At 18.4% G+C, this 16780-nt stretch overlaps 3 protein-coding genes across 3 annotated transcripts in view; 1 reads left to right on the top strand and 2 right to left on the bottom strand.

Moving 5' to 3' along the window:
• Window positions 1-412: 412 nt before the first annotated feature.
• PF3D7_1360700 (E3 SUMO-protein ligase PIAS, putative) lies at window positions 413-5463 on the bottom strand (the record flags this gene model as incomplete). Its single annotated transcript, XM_024473248.1, has 5 exons — window positions 413-2163; window positions 3396-3542; window positions 3671-4762; window positions 4952-5316; window positions 5426-5463. 5 exons carry the CDS (start codon window positions 5461-5463, stop codon window positions 413-415), a joined length of 3393 nt encoding a protein of 1130 aa, XP_024328978.1.
• A 4159-nt stretch (window positions 5464-9622) lies between these two features.
• Window positions 9623-13204, top strand: PF3D7_1360800 (falcilysin; the record flags this gene model as incomplete). The annotated part of the gene is made up of 1 exon (XM_001350283.1): window positions 9623-13204. One exon carries the CDS (start codon window positions 9623-9625, stop codon window positions 13202-13204), a length of 3582 nt encoding a protein of 1193 aa, XP_001350319.1.
• A 1513-nt stretch (window positions 13205-14717) lies between these two features.
• PF3D7_1360900.1 (RNA-binding protein, putative) overlaps window positions 14718-16780 on the bottom strand; it is a gene marked incomplete at both ends in the record, with an annotated part of 2472 nt that continues 409 nt past the window's right edge. Inside the window, 7 exons of the mRNA XM_024473249.1 lie at window positions 14718-14984; window positions 15218-15260; window positions 15409-15593; window positions 15720-15830; window positions 15982-16143; window positions 16263-16340; window positions 16500-16721. Coding sequence (XP_024328979.1) covers window positions 14718-14984; window positions 15218-15260; window positions 15409-15593; window positions 15720-15830; window positions 15982-16143; window positions 16263-16340; window positions 16500-16721 — 1068 coding nt within the window. The remainder of the gene's footprint in view (window positions 14985-15217; window positions 15261-15408; window positions 15594-15719; window positions 15831-15981; window positions 16144-16262; window positions 16341-16499; window positions 16722-16780) is intronic.

Below are 16780 nucleotides of genomic sequence, written 5' to 3' on the forward strand. Positions count from 1 at the left end.
CCTTATTACAAATTATGAATCTCTTACTTTGAGATATTTTTATGTAATTATATATATATATATATATATATATATACATTTAAAATTAAGTGACAGTCTCTCTGAAATAGAGAATTGATATATACATATATATATTTTTATTTACCTATTCATGTTGGTTTATTTAATGACTTGGACAAAAAAAATAAAAATATATTATACATACAAATACATATATGTATATATATATATTATAATTATATGATTTTGAGAAGAATTTAATATAATAGATCATTAAAAAATTGATGATCAAATAAATGTTCAGGTAAATGTTTCGGTATATTATGATTATTTGTTTGAATATTTCCATTGCCATAATTAAGATTTTTTCCATTGTGAAGTTGATTAATTTTTTGGTTTACATCTTTAGATACTATTTTCGTTTAATTTTCTTTTTTTGATTTTCTTTTAGGTTTTTGTCTTTTTTACTAATTCGTTTATTTTTCCTTAATCGTTTGATAAAATGTTGATTTGTATTGTTAGGATTAATATATTGATAAATAGTTTTATTATTTGTATTTTTTCTCTTATTGTTATTATTATTAATATTATTACTATTAATATTATTACTATTAATATTATTACTATTATTGTTATTATTATTATTATGTTTATTACTATACTTTATCATAGAGAAGTTAAAATTATTACATATACTATCAATTCTTCTAAAACTTGAATAGGAATTATTAATATTATTACTACGATTAATCTTGTTGTTATTCTTTTTATTTATATTTGTAGTAATTGAATTTTTCTTCTTCTTTTTCTTCTTATTTAACTTATTATTATTATTATTGTTGTTGTTATTATTGTTGTTGTTATTATTATTATTATTATCATAATTTATTATACTAAGATTGTGTGCGTTTCTAAGTTCTTTATTCAGTTCATTTAAAGCTTGGAAATTATTTTCATCTGGTAATTTATTTGTAATTATTCTATCATTATTCATATTAAACCTCTCTTCAAATTTTAAATAAAAGTTTTTATTATTATTATTATTATTATTTGTACTAGTATTATTATTTTCTGTGTTATTAATTGTATCGGAGGGAATTATTTGTTGCGTTTGGTCTAACGATAAATGAGCTTCATTTATATTAAAAACGTCGAAAGGAATCAAATTATCATTATCATAATTACTATTGTAATCACTACAACTGCTGAGATTATAATAATTACTATTATTAGTAATATTATTATTATTATTATTATTATTATTAATAGTAGTAGCATTATTATTACCATCATTATTATTATTATTATTATTATTATTGTTATTATCATTTTTATTATCACCTTGAATTATATTATTAAAACTTTTTGTTATCGAATCTAACTGATTTTCAATCGAAACCCCTGAAGTATCTACATTCTTCTTTTTTAGTGTATCTAATATAAGAATATTATTTTCATCTAAAGAATTAGATATATTTATGTAATTTTCAACCGGCTTTAATTCAAAGGGAGACAGCTGTGAATTTATATAAGATAAATCCTTAGGAATATTATTTTTTTTACTGTAATATTCTAAGAGAGCCACAGCAGACAAATCAAGTTCATTATGAATATTATTAGTAGTAGAAGGTGTAATATTTTTATTAAAATTGGATGATGTAATATTTTTATTAAAATTAGATGATGTAATATTTTTATTAAAATTGGATGATGCAATATTTTTATTAAAATTAGATGATGTAATATTTTTATTAAAATTAGATGAGGAACTATTTTTACTATCAGTAGATGATGTAATATTTTTATCATCATTTGTCATGTTGACAATTTTATTAATATTACTTATAGTCTTTGTACTTTCTTTTAACATAATATCATAATCTTGTATACTTGAAATTTCATTAACATGAATATTATTAAAATCAGTCAAGACATCAAGAACAATATTATTAAAAAACATTTCAGGACTACCAACAAATGTTCCACTTTTTGATTGTAAGAAATTTCTTTTTAATAATTCATTAACTCGTCTATTTACATCTTGATATTCTATCATATTTATACGAGATGAACATTTATCATTCGAAATATTCTTACCATTTATATTTTTTTCATGTACATTTTCTTCATCACTATCCGATATACATATAACTTCTTGATTGCCTATAGAGGAAGTTAAGAAGCATTAAATTATGTATATGAGATATAAGGAAAAAAAAAAAAAAAAAAAAAAAAAAAAAAGGAAAATTGTATACCATTATTGGTATATTTATACAATTAATTTATTATTAATTTTATTCATTTTATTAATACGGAAAATATAAAATTACAATAAAAAAATAAGAGAAAAAAAAAAAAAAAAATGAAAAAAAAAGACACTCCAAATTATATTGGTAATAAAAAATATATAAACAAATATATATATGTATATATTATATGTATTTGTAGGAATTATATAAGAAAAAAAAAAAACAAATTTTAAAAAATATGGCATCATTATGGGAAAAATGTAATCATGTTTAAAATGTATAAATACAAAAGGGTATATAATAAATTAAAATATTCATACACATATATATATTTTTTTTAATTAGTTATCATATATTATAAATATATATATATATATATATATATATATATATATATATTCATATAGACGTCATTATAAAAACACAAATTTAGAATCGGTACAACAACACAACAAAAAAAAAAAAAAAATTATAATAAATATTAAAAGGAAAATATTGAATTATACATATATAAAGAAAAAAAAAAAAAAAAAAAACGGCACATTTACAATGAAATGAAAAGAATGAAAAATATAAGTTAAAAAATTTTTATATGAAAAAATATTACATAGATATGAACATAATATATATATATATATTTTTCTTTCTTTCTTTCTTTCTTTTTGACAATATAATAACATATAATTTATATTATTCTTCAAATATTTGTTTTATCTTGTCATGTAATAATCATTTAATTTTAATATCTTTTACAAAAATATATATATCATATTTATGAACTTTCATATGTAATATAATTTCACATTTTTTTCTTATTAAATATTTTTTCTCTCAACAGAATTTTCATATAATATATATCATTTAATTTTATTCATTTTTTTTTTTTTTTTTTTTTTTTACTTTTAAAAATAAAATTAATTATTTTTAATTTCTAAAAAAAAAAAATTATATTAAATGAAAATTGAGAAAAAGTATGTGAGCATAAATATATTTATTTATTTATTTATTTATTTATATGTATGTATGTATATATAATAATAACATATATATAATGTATATTTTATTTATTTATTTTATTGTACCATTTTTTTTTTTTTTTTTTTTTTTTTTTCTTTTCCTAAACATATCAATTAATGTATAATATACCTTGTATAATGTTATTATTTTTTTCCATATTGTATTTATCACAATTGATATTATATGTACTGTTGTTATCATCTGTGTCTGAATCTAAAATTATTATTTCATCGTTATTGAAAGAGTTATTATTTTTTTGTTCATTATAAGATTTGCCTACAAAGGATACACACATATAAATAAATATATATATATATATATATGTACATTTTTATATAATGTACATATTATGTAAATGCTCCCAATATGGAAGATGTATTTTCAATTTTTTTCTCGTCTCTTACCCATAATATACTCATTTTTAATATCAATATGCTTTTTTTGTAAATCCAATGTGTCTACGTCATCCAACTGTTTTATCACTTTTGGTTCCTGATTATTCTTATTGAAAATAATTTCCGCTTGTTTACTTAGCTCAATTTCTTTAATATCTTTGGGTACTTGTGAAAGTATATAGGTAATAAATGTATCTATAACAAGGTTCTTTGGTCGTAAATAAAAAGAGCAGATAGGACATTTCCATCTATTATTAAATGCTTTTGTTTTTTTAGTAACATCAATGAATGATTTTAAATCAAAACATTTTATATGTGAACACATGATACCTCGACAAGGTATCAGAATTCTATCTAATGAGAATGGGCAATGTAAACTAACCTTTCTATTAACTTCCATACACATAACTTCGTCACTATCATGTTTCGTAGATAATATATTTACAATTCTATCTTTTGCATCTTTAAAATTTAAAGAACTTCTTAAAATAACATTTTCAATTATGACTTGTTCAGATTCATATTTACATAAGGCAAACGTCACAACAAATAATTTAGGTATATCATAATTTGTACTAATAATATCAATACTATTAATACCTGCTTTCAATGTATGAGTAATTTTTAATGGACTGTCTCTTCTTTTATGTTCCCATGAGGGTTCAAATATTTTTTCAGTAATATTTCCATTAACCTTCAAATTAAAGGTCTTTGGCCATTCTTGTTTTATTGGTGCAGTATTTTTTAAATTTTGAGGTTCCAAATTAATACAAAATACGATAACATCTTTATTTTCATTTCTCCATTGTTTTATATCACTAGCATTAATCATTAACTTTTCAGTATTCGTACTTATATTTTTCATCCACAATACTTTTTTCATAGGATAAAAAGGATCCATATCCTTCACACGACAAGCTATACATAATATTTCATAATTACTCAAGTCCTTATTTATAAACGTATTAGGTATATAACAACTTACGTGTTGACTTTTTTTACATTCAATACATTTTACTATTCCGTTCTTGCTGCTCATATTTTTAGACATTCCTCCACATACACACGTCGAAAATTCGTTATCTTCTTCATATATTTTGACTACAAAAATAAATCAAAAAGGAAAAAAAACAAATAAATAAAAAGAAGGTATATACATAAGAATATGGGATAATATATATATATATATATGTACATTTTTTTTGTCCAACATATGGTCCTTAATTTGATATATCATATATATTTTTTTTATTTTTATTTTTATTTTATTTTTTAAAATGAACAACTCACCTTTGCCCTTTCTTGCTGTAGAAGAGGCAGCTTTTTTCGTTGAAGGAGGGTCACTGCTTGCATATGCAAGTTTATCTATATTATTACAATTAACATTTATATTATTATCATTTCTAACATAATTAGAATTAGAAAAAAATAATTTACTACTATCATGAAGTATATTTGTACCCATTCTTTTATCATTTATTATTTCAAATATTGATGGTTTGGTTGCCAAAATAAATTCATATATTTGTTCTTCTCTTTCAACATCAGTAATGTATTGTAATATACGTTCAATTATGGCTACCTTCTTCCCATGTTGCGGTAATAAAAATTTTCTACATAACTGATTCAGATCATACACCCTTAATTTATTTAAGCTAAGAACAAAACAAAAAAAAAATATATATATATATATACAAATATATATATATATAAACATATATACTTTATTTTTGAAAGGTTACAAAAATATTTTAATAAACTTACTATTCAGCCATATTAGTATTGTTTACATTGTATGTCATTGTGTTCCTGCATGTATGTATATATGTAATGGTTAAATATATTTTTCGCTCTATAAAAATATTATATAAAATATATATTTATATATACTTATTGAAAATTTATATATAAATTTAATATATATATATATATATATTTTTCTTTTCCCACATTTCGAACTATTAGTTAAATAAATAGCAATATTTCTTTTTATTTTATTATTTCATTATAAGGATAATAAAATAATAATATTTACAGATCATATTTTTTTATTCCTAAGTATGCTTTGAATACATTCATCAATCAATGTTTTCACAAAAAAAAATAAAAAATTAAAGAACACATAATTAAAAATTATAGTTGAATGTTATAATAACGGTATGTATATATATATATATATATATAAACTATTATATATATGAATATATATATTTGTACATATGTATATATATATTTTTCTATGTTTTCATAAACTAAAACACATCATGTCCACATAAAGATATCGTTTTTTCTCAGCCTTTGACACATATATAATAATAAATAAGTACTACATAAAACATATGTTTTTGTAAAAAAAAAGAAAAAAAAGAAAAAAAAGAAAAAAAAGACAAAAATTTTATTTTTTAAAATGTATAAACTTATAATACTTATTAAAATTTTTATTATATATGTAAATAAATATACATTGAATATTTATTCATAAAAAATTTTAAAGTATATATATATATATATATATATATATATTTTCTTAAGTATTAAAAGAAAAAAAAAAGAAGGTATACATATGAATATGTGGTATTTATTTTATATAATAATTATATATAAATATGTATCAGAGCACAGCTTTTTCTTATATATTTATAATATACTAAAATATTATTTATTACTATATATATATATATATATATATATATATATATAATTTATTTTAAATTTACGTACATAATTAATCATATTTATTACAAATATTTTTTTTTGCTTACTATAAGTAAATAAATAAATAAATAAATATATATATATATATATATATATATATATATATTTATATTTATATTAAAACAATTAGATATAACCATTAAAAGTAAATAAAAATATATAAAAGGGTAAAAAATACGTAAATTAAAATATATATATATATATATATATATATATATATATATATATTTATTATATATTAAAAAATATATATTAATATAAAAATAAATAAGCTCATAAAAATAATAATATATATATTTTATATATATACTTTTCCAGATATTATATAAAATAAATATATAATATAATATATATAAATATATATTAAAAAAATATATTAAATATATTTTATAATATATTATATATTTTAATTGTATATTATATAATTATATATATATTATAAACTATATTATTATATAGTAAAAATTATATATTAATACTATATTCTTATATGTTAAAAAGTAACATTATAATAATAATATAATATAATATAATTAATATTATAATATTAGAAAGCTTATTTTTTATTCAGGTTTTTATTTTTTATCTATTTATTATTTTTTTTTTTTTTATATTTTGTTCTAATTATTTTTATATATTTATTTTTTTATATATTATGTAAATGATTTGTTCATATGAAAGAAAATATATGCAATTTTCATGTATTATATTATTATATTATTATAAATATATATAATTATAAAATTATTTGTTATACAGAATATAAAAAACAAATATATATATATGGTATTATCATTTATTTTGTTAATAGTATTTATAATTAATAAATATTATATTATTTTTTTTTATATTATTTAGAGAAAAATTTTAACCCAATGGCTTAATTTTATAATTGAAAAAAAAAAAAAAAAAAAAAAAATGAAACAAGAACCACGTTTTCTGGCACTGTTTTTATTTTTTATTTTTTTATTCCTTTGAAAAGGTAATAATAAATAATAGTTATTATTAAAAAAAAGGCCATGCTTTTTATAAAAAGCAAAAAAAAAAAAAAAAAAAAAAAAAAAAATGAATTTGGTAATTAAATGATAATATTAAATAAAATACAAATATATTTTTATTACTGATGATATGTGAATATTTCTATTAACCACCAAAAAAAAAAAAAAAAAAAAAGAAGGAAAGAAAGAAATAAATAAATAAAGAAATAAATAAAGAATGAATGTATATATAATATATTAAGATATATTTACAGTCTGTAAATAATAGATATCATAAATTAATGAAAATTTTATATATATGTATATTTTGAAAAAATATATACATTTAGAATTGTTAAATACTTTTCGAAGTACATTATATATATAATATATATAAACTTTGTCATAGAGATTAAAAGATATGTTTACTATTTTAATTTTATATATTAATTATAGGTTTATAAATATATATGTATGTGTACAATATGTATTACATTATATTATTTTATAAATATGTTCCTATGTTGACATATTTTTTTTTTACATATGATAGCAAGATATAATAAATTTTATTTATAAATAATTATAAACATAAATAAATTAAATACAGTATTTATATCCAATTTGGATAATAGGTTAAAATCTTTTTTTTTTTTTTTTTATTTTGTCTAATAACTGAAATATTTAAAATTAACGTCTTTTTTTTTAAATATTCAAATGGAGAAGATTATTCACATATATATATATATATATATATATATATATATATATATTAAAAATAAAAATGAATATAATAAGTATATTATCTTATTTTTCTTGTATATATTATTTCTAAGAATTAATGTTTTTTTTTTTTTTTTTTTTTTTTTTTTTACTTTTAAGGATTAAGGTGTGTACATATAAATATTATATATATAATATATTATGTTTTTACTGTAAGATAAATTTAAAATATTTTTACCCCCAATTTATTTTAATACAAAACTATGTATATAAAAATATTATAATTATTACAATTTATTTTTAATATATTATTTCATTGCACCTTTTAATACCAACGTTGATATATGATAATATATATAAAAATTTTTTTAAAGGGTCACACAAAATGCTCATATATATAACAATTGTTAATTTATTCTTTTGATATATAATAAATAAATATAATTATATATACATACATATGTAGACAGTAAAATTAAATAATACATAATATGTTCAAGTTTTTTTAATCATATATATATATATGAATACTACATTATAATTTATTTAAAAAAAAAAAAAGAAGAAAAAGAACAGATTCATCATGCAATATCATAAATTAAAAATTCCCTTTTGTACTAAAATAAAACGAATATATATATATTTTTTTACAAATGCTATTTTTAAAAAATATGTTTCATATATATATATTTTTTTTTTTAATGTAAATATTTATATATATATTTTTTATTTATGTTCATTTATTTGCAACAAAAATCCTTTTAATAAAAAAAAAAAAAATATTATGTACTCTTTTAACGCAAAGTACTTTTTAAAATATTTCGTATTTAAATATATTGGCTTGTCAAAAAAAATATATTACAATATTAAAAATGCATTTTTTTTTTTTTTTTTTGTTTCTTTATTTATAATTTTTTTCCTACTTATTTGCACAAAAATAAAATAATAAAATAATAAAATAAATGGAACAAAAAAAAATATATATATAATATTTTTTTTTTTTTTTATGTTACCGTAATATATACTATATATAGTAACACTTAAATTATTACATGTATGTGCTTATACAAGAACAAAATATTATACAATATATATAATATATATATATATATATATATATATATATATATTTCTTATTAAATCATTATAAGGTTTTTGAATGATATATATATTAAATATCATATATGTGAGATAATATTGTTAAAATAAAAAAATAAATAATAATATATAATATTACTAATAAATTTGGTACGAAGTTGTATAAAATTAAAATAAGGGAAGGAATATATTATTATAATTATATTAAAAAAAAAAAAAAAAAAAAAAATATAATATAATATAATATAATATAATATAATAAAAATATTAAAAAGTAATTTATATATATATATATATATAATATAAATATATTTAAATATTATTACCATTTACTTATATTTATTTATTATTATTTTTATTTTTTATTTTATATTTTTTATTTATTTATTTATTCATTTTTATATTACACCTTATAAGAATACTTATATTTATATATATGTATATATAAATGAATTTAACAAAATTAATGAAAGTTATTGGATATATAAATATAATCACAAATTGTGTTCAAAGCTTTACAAATAGAGCTGATAAAAAAAGATATAATGTTTTTGCAAAAAGTTTTATAAATACAATAAATACAAATTTATATACATTTAAAGCAGTCATGAGTAAAACACCAGAGTGGATACATGAGAAATCACCTAAGCACAATAGTTATGATATTATAGAAAAGAGGTATAATGAGGAATTTAAGATGACTTATACGGTATATCAACATAAGAAGGCTAAAACACAAGTAATATCCTTAGGTACTAATGATCCTTTAGATGTTGAACAAGCTTTTGCTTTTTATGTTAAAACGTTGACACATTCTGGTAAGGGTATACCTCATATTTTAGAACATTCTGTATTATCAGGATCTAAAAATTACAATTACAAAAATTCCATAGGTTTATTAGAAAAAGGTACCTTACATACTCATTTGAATGCATACACATTTAATGATAGGACAGTATATATGGCTGGTTCAATGAATAATAAAGATTTTTTTAATATTATGGGTGTATATATGGATAGTGTTTTTCAGCCGAATGTATTAGAAAATAAGTATATTTTTGAAACGGAAGGATGGACATATGAAGTAGAAAAATTAAAAGAAGATGAAAAGGGGAAAGCTGAGATACCTCAAATGAAAGATTATAAAGTGTCATTTAATGGTATTGTGTATAATGAAATGAAAGGTGCATTAAGTAGTCCTTTAGAAGATTTATATCATGAAGAAATGAAATATATGTTTCCTGATAATGTGCATTCTAATAATAGTGGTGGGGATCCTAAAGAAATTACGAACTTAACATATGAAGAATTTAAAGAATTTTATTATAAGAATTATAATCCTAAAAAGGTTAAAGTATTTTTCTTTAGTAAAAATAATCCTACTGAGTTATTAAATTTTGTAGATCAATATTTGGGACAATTAGATTATAGTAAATATCGTGATGATGCAGTAGAAAGTGTAGAATACCAAACATATAAAAAAGGACCTTTTTATATTAAGAAGAAATATGGTGACCATTCAGAGGAGAAGGAAAATTTGGTATCAGTAGCTTGGTTATTAAATCCGAAAGTAGATAAAACTAACAACCACAATAATAATCATAGTAATAACCAAAGTAGTGAAAATAATGGTTATTCAAATGGTAGTCATAGTTCAGATTTAAGTTTAGAAAATCCAACAGATTATTTTGTTCTTTTAATAATTAATAATTTATTAATACATACACCTGAAAGTGTTTTATATAAAGCATTAACGGATTGTGGATTAGGAAACAATGTTATTGATAGAGGATTAAATGATAGTTTGGTACAATATATTTTTAGTATTGGTTTGAAAGGTATTAAAAGAAATAATGAGAAAATAAAAAATTTTGATAAGGTACATTATGAAGTTGAAGATGTTATTATGAATGCTCTTAAGAAAGTTGTAAAAGAAGGTTTTAACAAATCAGCTGTTGAAGCTTCTATTAATAATATAGAATTTATATTAAAAGAAGCAAATTTGAAAACTTCTAAAAGTATAGATTTTGTCTTTGAAATGACATCCAAATTAAATTATAATCGTGATCCTTTATTAATTTTTGAATTTGAGAAATATTTAAATATTGTAAAAAATAAAATTAAAAATGAACCAATGTATTTAGAAAAATTTGTAGAAAAACATTTTATTAATAATGCTCATCGTTCAGTTATTTTATTAGAAGGTGATGAGAATTATGCACAAGAACAAGAAAATTTAGAAAAGCAAGAATTAAAAAAAAGAATAGAAAATTTTAATGAACAAGAAAAAGAACAAGTTATTAAAAATTTTGAAGAATTAAGTAAATATAAAAATGCAGAAGAAAGTCCTGAACATTTAAATAAATTCCCAATTATAAGTATATCAGATTTAAATAAAAAAACATTGGAAGTACCTGTGAATGTTTATTTTACAAATATTAATGAAAATAATAATATAATGGAAACATATAATAAATTAAAAACTAATGAACATATGTTAAAAGATAATATGGATGTATTTTTAAAAAAATATGTATTAAAAAATGATAAACATAATACAAATAATAATAATAATAATAATAATAATATGGATTATAGTTTTACTGAAACCAAATATGAAGGAAATGTACCTATATTAGTTTATGAGATGCCAACAACAGGAATTGTATATTTACAGTTTGTGTTCTCTTTAGATCATTTAACCGTAGACGAATTAGCATATTTGAATTTATTCAAAACATTAATATTGGAAAATAAAACAAATAAAAGATCATCTGAAGATTTTGTTATCTTAAGAGAAAAAAATATTGGAAGTATGTCTGCTAATGTTGCTTTATATTCAAAAGATGATCATTTAAATGTAACCGATAAATATAATGCACAAGCTTTATTTAATTTAGAAATGCATGTATTAAGTCATAAATGCAATGACGCATTAAATATAGCATTAGAAGCAGTGAAAGAATCCGATTTTTCAAATAAGAAAAAGGTTATTGATATATTGAAAAGAAAAATTAATGGTATGAAAACAACATTTAGTGAAAAGGGATATGCTATATTAATGAAATATGTAAAAGCACATTTAAATTCTAAACATTATGCTCATAATATTATTTATGGATATGAAAATTATTTAAAATTACAAGAACAACTTGAATTAGCAGAAAATGATTTTAAGACATTGGAAAATATACTGGTACGTATAAGAAATAAAATATTTAATAAGAAAAATTTAATGGTTAGTGTAACATCAGATTATGGAGCATTAAAACATTTATTTGTTAATTCTAATGAATCATTGAAAAATTTAGTATCATATTTTGAAGAAAATGATAAATATATAAATGACATGCAAAATAAAGTAAATGATCCAACTGTAATGGGATGGAATGAAGAAATTAAAAGTAAGAAATTATTTGATGAAGAAAAGGTAAAGAAAGAATTTTTTGTATTACCAACATTTGTTAATTCTGTGTCTATGTCAGGAATTTTATTTAAACCAGGAGAATATCTAGATCCATCCTTTACTGTCATTGTAGCCGCATTAAAAAATTCGTATTTATGGGATACTGTTAGAGGATTAAATGGAGCTTATGGTGTTTTTGCTGATATTGAATATGATGGTAGTGTAGTCTTTTTATCTGCTAGAGATCCAAATTTAGAAAAAACATTAGCTACCTTTAGAGAATCAGCTAAGGGTTTAAGAAAAATGGCTGATACTATGACTGAAAATGATTTGTTAAGATATATTATTAATACTATAGGAACCATTGATAAACCTAGAAGAGGCATAGAATTAAGTAAACTATCTTTCTTAAGACTTATATCTAACGAAAGTGAACAAGACCGAGTGGAATTCAGGAAAAGAATTATGAACACAAAAAAAGAAGACTTTTATAAATTTGCAGACTTGTTGGAGAGCAAAGTTAATGAATTTGAAAAAAATATTGTTATCATCACTACAAAGGAAAAGGCAAATGAATATATAGCAAACGTAGATGGAGAATTTAAAAAGGTATTAATAGAATAAAATAATAAATAAATAAATAAATAAATATATATATATATATATATATATTATCTTAATGAGCAAACTTACATTATACACCTTGTGCTTTTTTTTTTTTTTTATATACATTTTCGTATAAGCAAAAAAAAATGTTTTAAACATAAAAATAAAAACAAATATAAAACTTAAACTAAAACTAAATACGTATTTTTATTATTCATATATTATAATTAAACATTTATGATCCTTTTTATTTTTCCTCATATATTATTTTAATTATTCCTTATTTTATTAACTTTTTTTTTTTTTTTTTTTTACATTATAATATATATAAGGATCTATCAAACTTTAAATATATTTATTTAAAAATATAAATCGTTAAAAGGATATTATAATGTTTTATATTAAAAAAAAAAAAAAAAAATTGTGCAATATTTCTATTTGCTTTTTTTCCAAAACATATAATTTTTTTTTTTTTTTTAATATTTATACTGTCTGTTTACAATAATATATATAGAATGGATTCTTAAGTCAAATTACTAATAATTTATTATATTAGTATAGGAATAATAATATATATATTAAAGTTAAACATTGAATATATGAAAGAAAAAAAAAAATAAAATAACCAAAAAAAATTTAAATAAGGAATATATATTAAGTGATGTATAAATGGTATATACATATATATAAATATATATATATATATGATATATAATCAATATATTGCAAAGTGAAAAGTTCTTTTTTCCATATATACATATTAATCCTTACATAATATATATATATATATATATATATATATATTATGTTTATTACATGAATTATTTTTAATATTATTTTAGTTGTATCTAATAATAATGTAAATAAAAAAAATTTTTTTTCTTTCTATTTTTTTGTTCTAAAAAAAAAAAAAAATACCATATATGTGTACATGTATAGAAAGTTATATATATATATATATATATATATATTTATTTATTTATATATAATATTCATAAAATTAAAAGCTCTTTTCTTTAAACATAAAAAATTGAAATATATATATAATATATATTCCATCAATTTTTAAAATGTAATACAAAATATATAATTATATATTTTTTTAAATATATACATATATATATATATATATATATATATATATATATATAATATAAAATAATATATGTGCATACTGTCTAATATATTTTATGTATTATATATTTTATATGGAATAATATATATATATATATATATATATATAATGTATAATATACCTAATATATATAAGCATAATATGTGTAATATATATGATATATATATATATATATATTTAATATTGTAAAATGTTAAGAGTAATAAAAAAAAAAAAAATTATATAAAAATAATAAAAAATGTGCATATGCTATAGGATAATACAAATTTGAATAATAAAAATTTACATTAAAAGTATAATTGTACTTTTCATTTATATATTGAAAAAAAAAAAGAATAATAATAAAACATAAAGTATAAAATAAATGAATAAATATTTTCATTTTAATTCAATAGCTTATGTTTTTCCCATATTGTTATAAGTTTTATTATAAGATCTTTGCATATATGGTCCTTGTTCATTATTTTTAAAAAAATTATATGGAAAATGACCATACTGTGTATTAATAAAAGATTGATGTACATCATTTGTAGAAACACGTGAATTATATCTATTGTTTGGCATGGTATTTTGAATTGAATACATTTCATTGTTAGCATAATTTGATGATTCATTTCCATGGCATGACATTGGAGGTGGTGGGGGTGGAGGTGAATTATAAGACTACAATTAAAAATATATAAATATGTACATATATATGTATATTAATATATACACATATGTATATATATATATATATATAAGATACTGTTATTCATACATAGGTGCAATATAAGAACATATTTATATAAAGATATGAAAAATGATACTATCCTAATATATATATATATATGTATTTATTTTTTATTATATATTTTTTTTTTTTTTTTTTTACAATTCATATATTTTTATATTACGTTGTTCATACGATCTATATTCAGATATTGGGGTGCCAAATACCTATACAAAAAAAAAAAAAAATAATTAAAAAATTAAAATAAAATAAAAAATATAATAATGCACAATATATATATATATATATATATATATATGTGTGTCCATATTTATTTATTTGCTGCTAATTAAAAAACACATTTAATATTCTTACTGTTCTTCCCCCTTTTTTATGGAAACTTTTAAATATTTATTCCCAGCATTAAAACCATTCATGCCAGCAACAGCATTAATTGCACTCTGTTGATTTTCAAAATTAATAAATCCATAACCCCTACTTTTCCCATTTGTTTCTCTTTTGATTGTTGCACCTAGTATGTTACCATAATGGGAAAAATGCTACAAGGTTGGGAAATAAATAAATAAATAAATATATATATATATATATATATATTTAATTCTTAGAGACATATTATATTAATATATCAAATAGGTATGATTTGTTTCTTTTTTTTTTCTTTTTACTCTTTTTAAATCTTTGTCACTCCAATCGTTTGGTAAATAAAAAACGAAAATGGTGCAACCTGGTTTTATTTTTCTCTTATTTGTTTCATTAGAGCTTGATTTTAATAAAACCTAAAAAAAAAAATAAAAAAATAAAAAAAAATAAAATAAAATAAAATATATAAAAAAAAAAAAAAAAAAATACAAATAACAAAATAATGAATAACACATATATAGCTTGCGCTACGTTTATAATATTTTACTACATGTTTTATATTCATACCTTAAGTCTTTTTCCTGTGTATACCTCAACTTTATTCATATTAGAAATCGCTAACGCTGCACTGTGCGGATCAGTATATACAACAAAACCATAACCTTTACTGGTCTTGTCATTTTTTTTGGCCACTGTTGCACTTTCCAAGTTACCAAAAGTTTTAAATTTCTAAAAGAATATAATAAAATATGAAACCCAAAATATATATATATATATATATATATATATATATGTGTGTACATATGTTATTTAAAAAAAAAAATTCTTAATTGTTCATATTTTCTTACATCAAATAAATCCTGATCATTCCAATGAGGTGGTAAGTAAAAGACAAAAAGTGTCGTCTTTTTATTATCATTACTTGACTGTTGGAAAAAAAAAAAAAAAAAAAAAATATATATATATATATATATACATATATTATTAAATACAACATTAGGGGAGAATATTATGTTTTTAATTTATTCCCTTTTGTGATATATAAAACAATTTTATAAATATATATATCTTATAATATTTATTACTTGTGATTTTTGTTGTGAATCTAATTTGTTTGTGTTCATATCTATACATTCATCTACAATTTTTCTTGAAGTAACTTTCAAAAGTTTCCCATTAATTTCCTTGCCGTTCATAACTTCAATAGCTTTTTGTGATGCCTCGGTGTCATTATATTGAATAAAGGCGTATATATTTATATCTTTATCTATTATTATATTATTTATGGTTCCAAATATCATAAAATTCTTGTAAAAGAAAAAAAGGGAAAAAAAGAAAAAAAAGAAAAATCACCAAATATAAATAA

The sequence above is a fragment of the Plasmodium falciparum genome (genome assembly GCF_000002765.6).
Source record: "Plasmodium falciparum 3D7 genome assembly, chromosome: 13".
NCBI classification, from domain to species: domain Eukaryota; phylum Apicomplexa; class Aconoidasida; order Haemosporida; family Plasmodiidae; genus Plasmodium; species Plasmodium falciparum.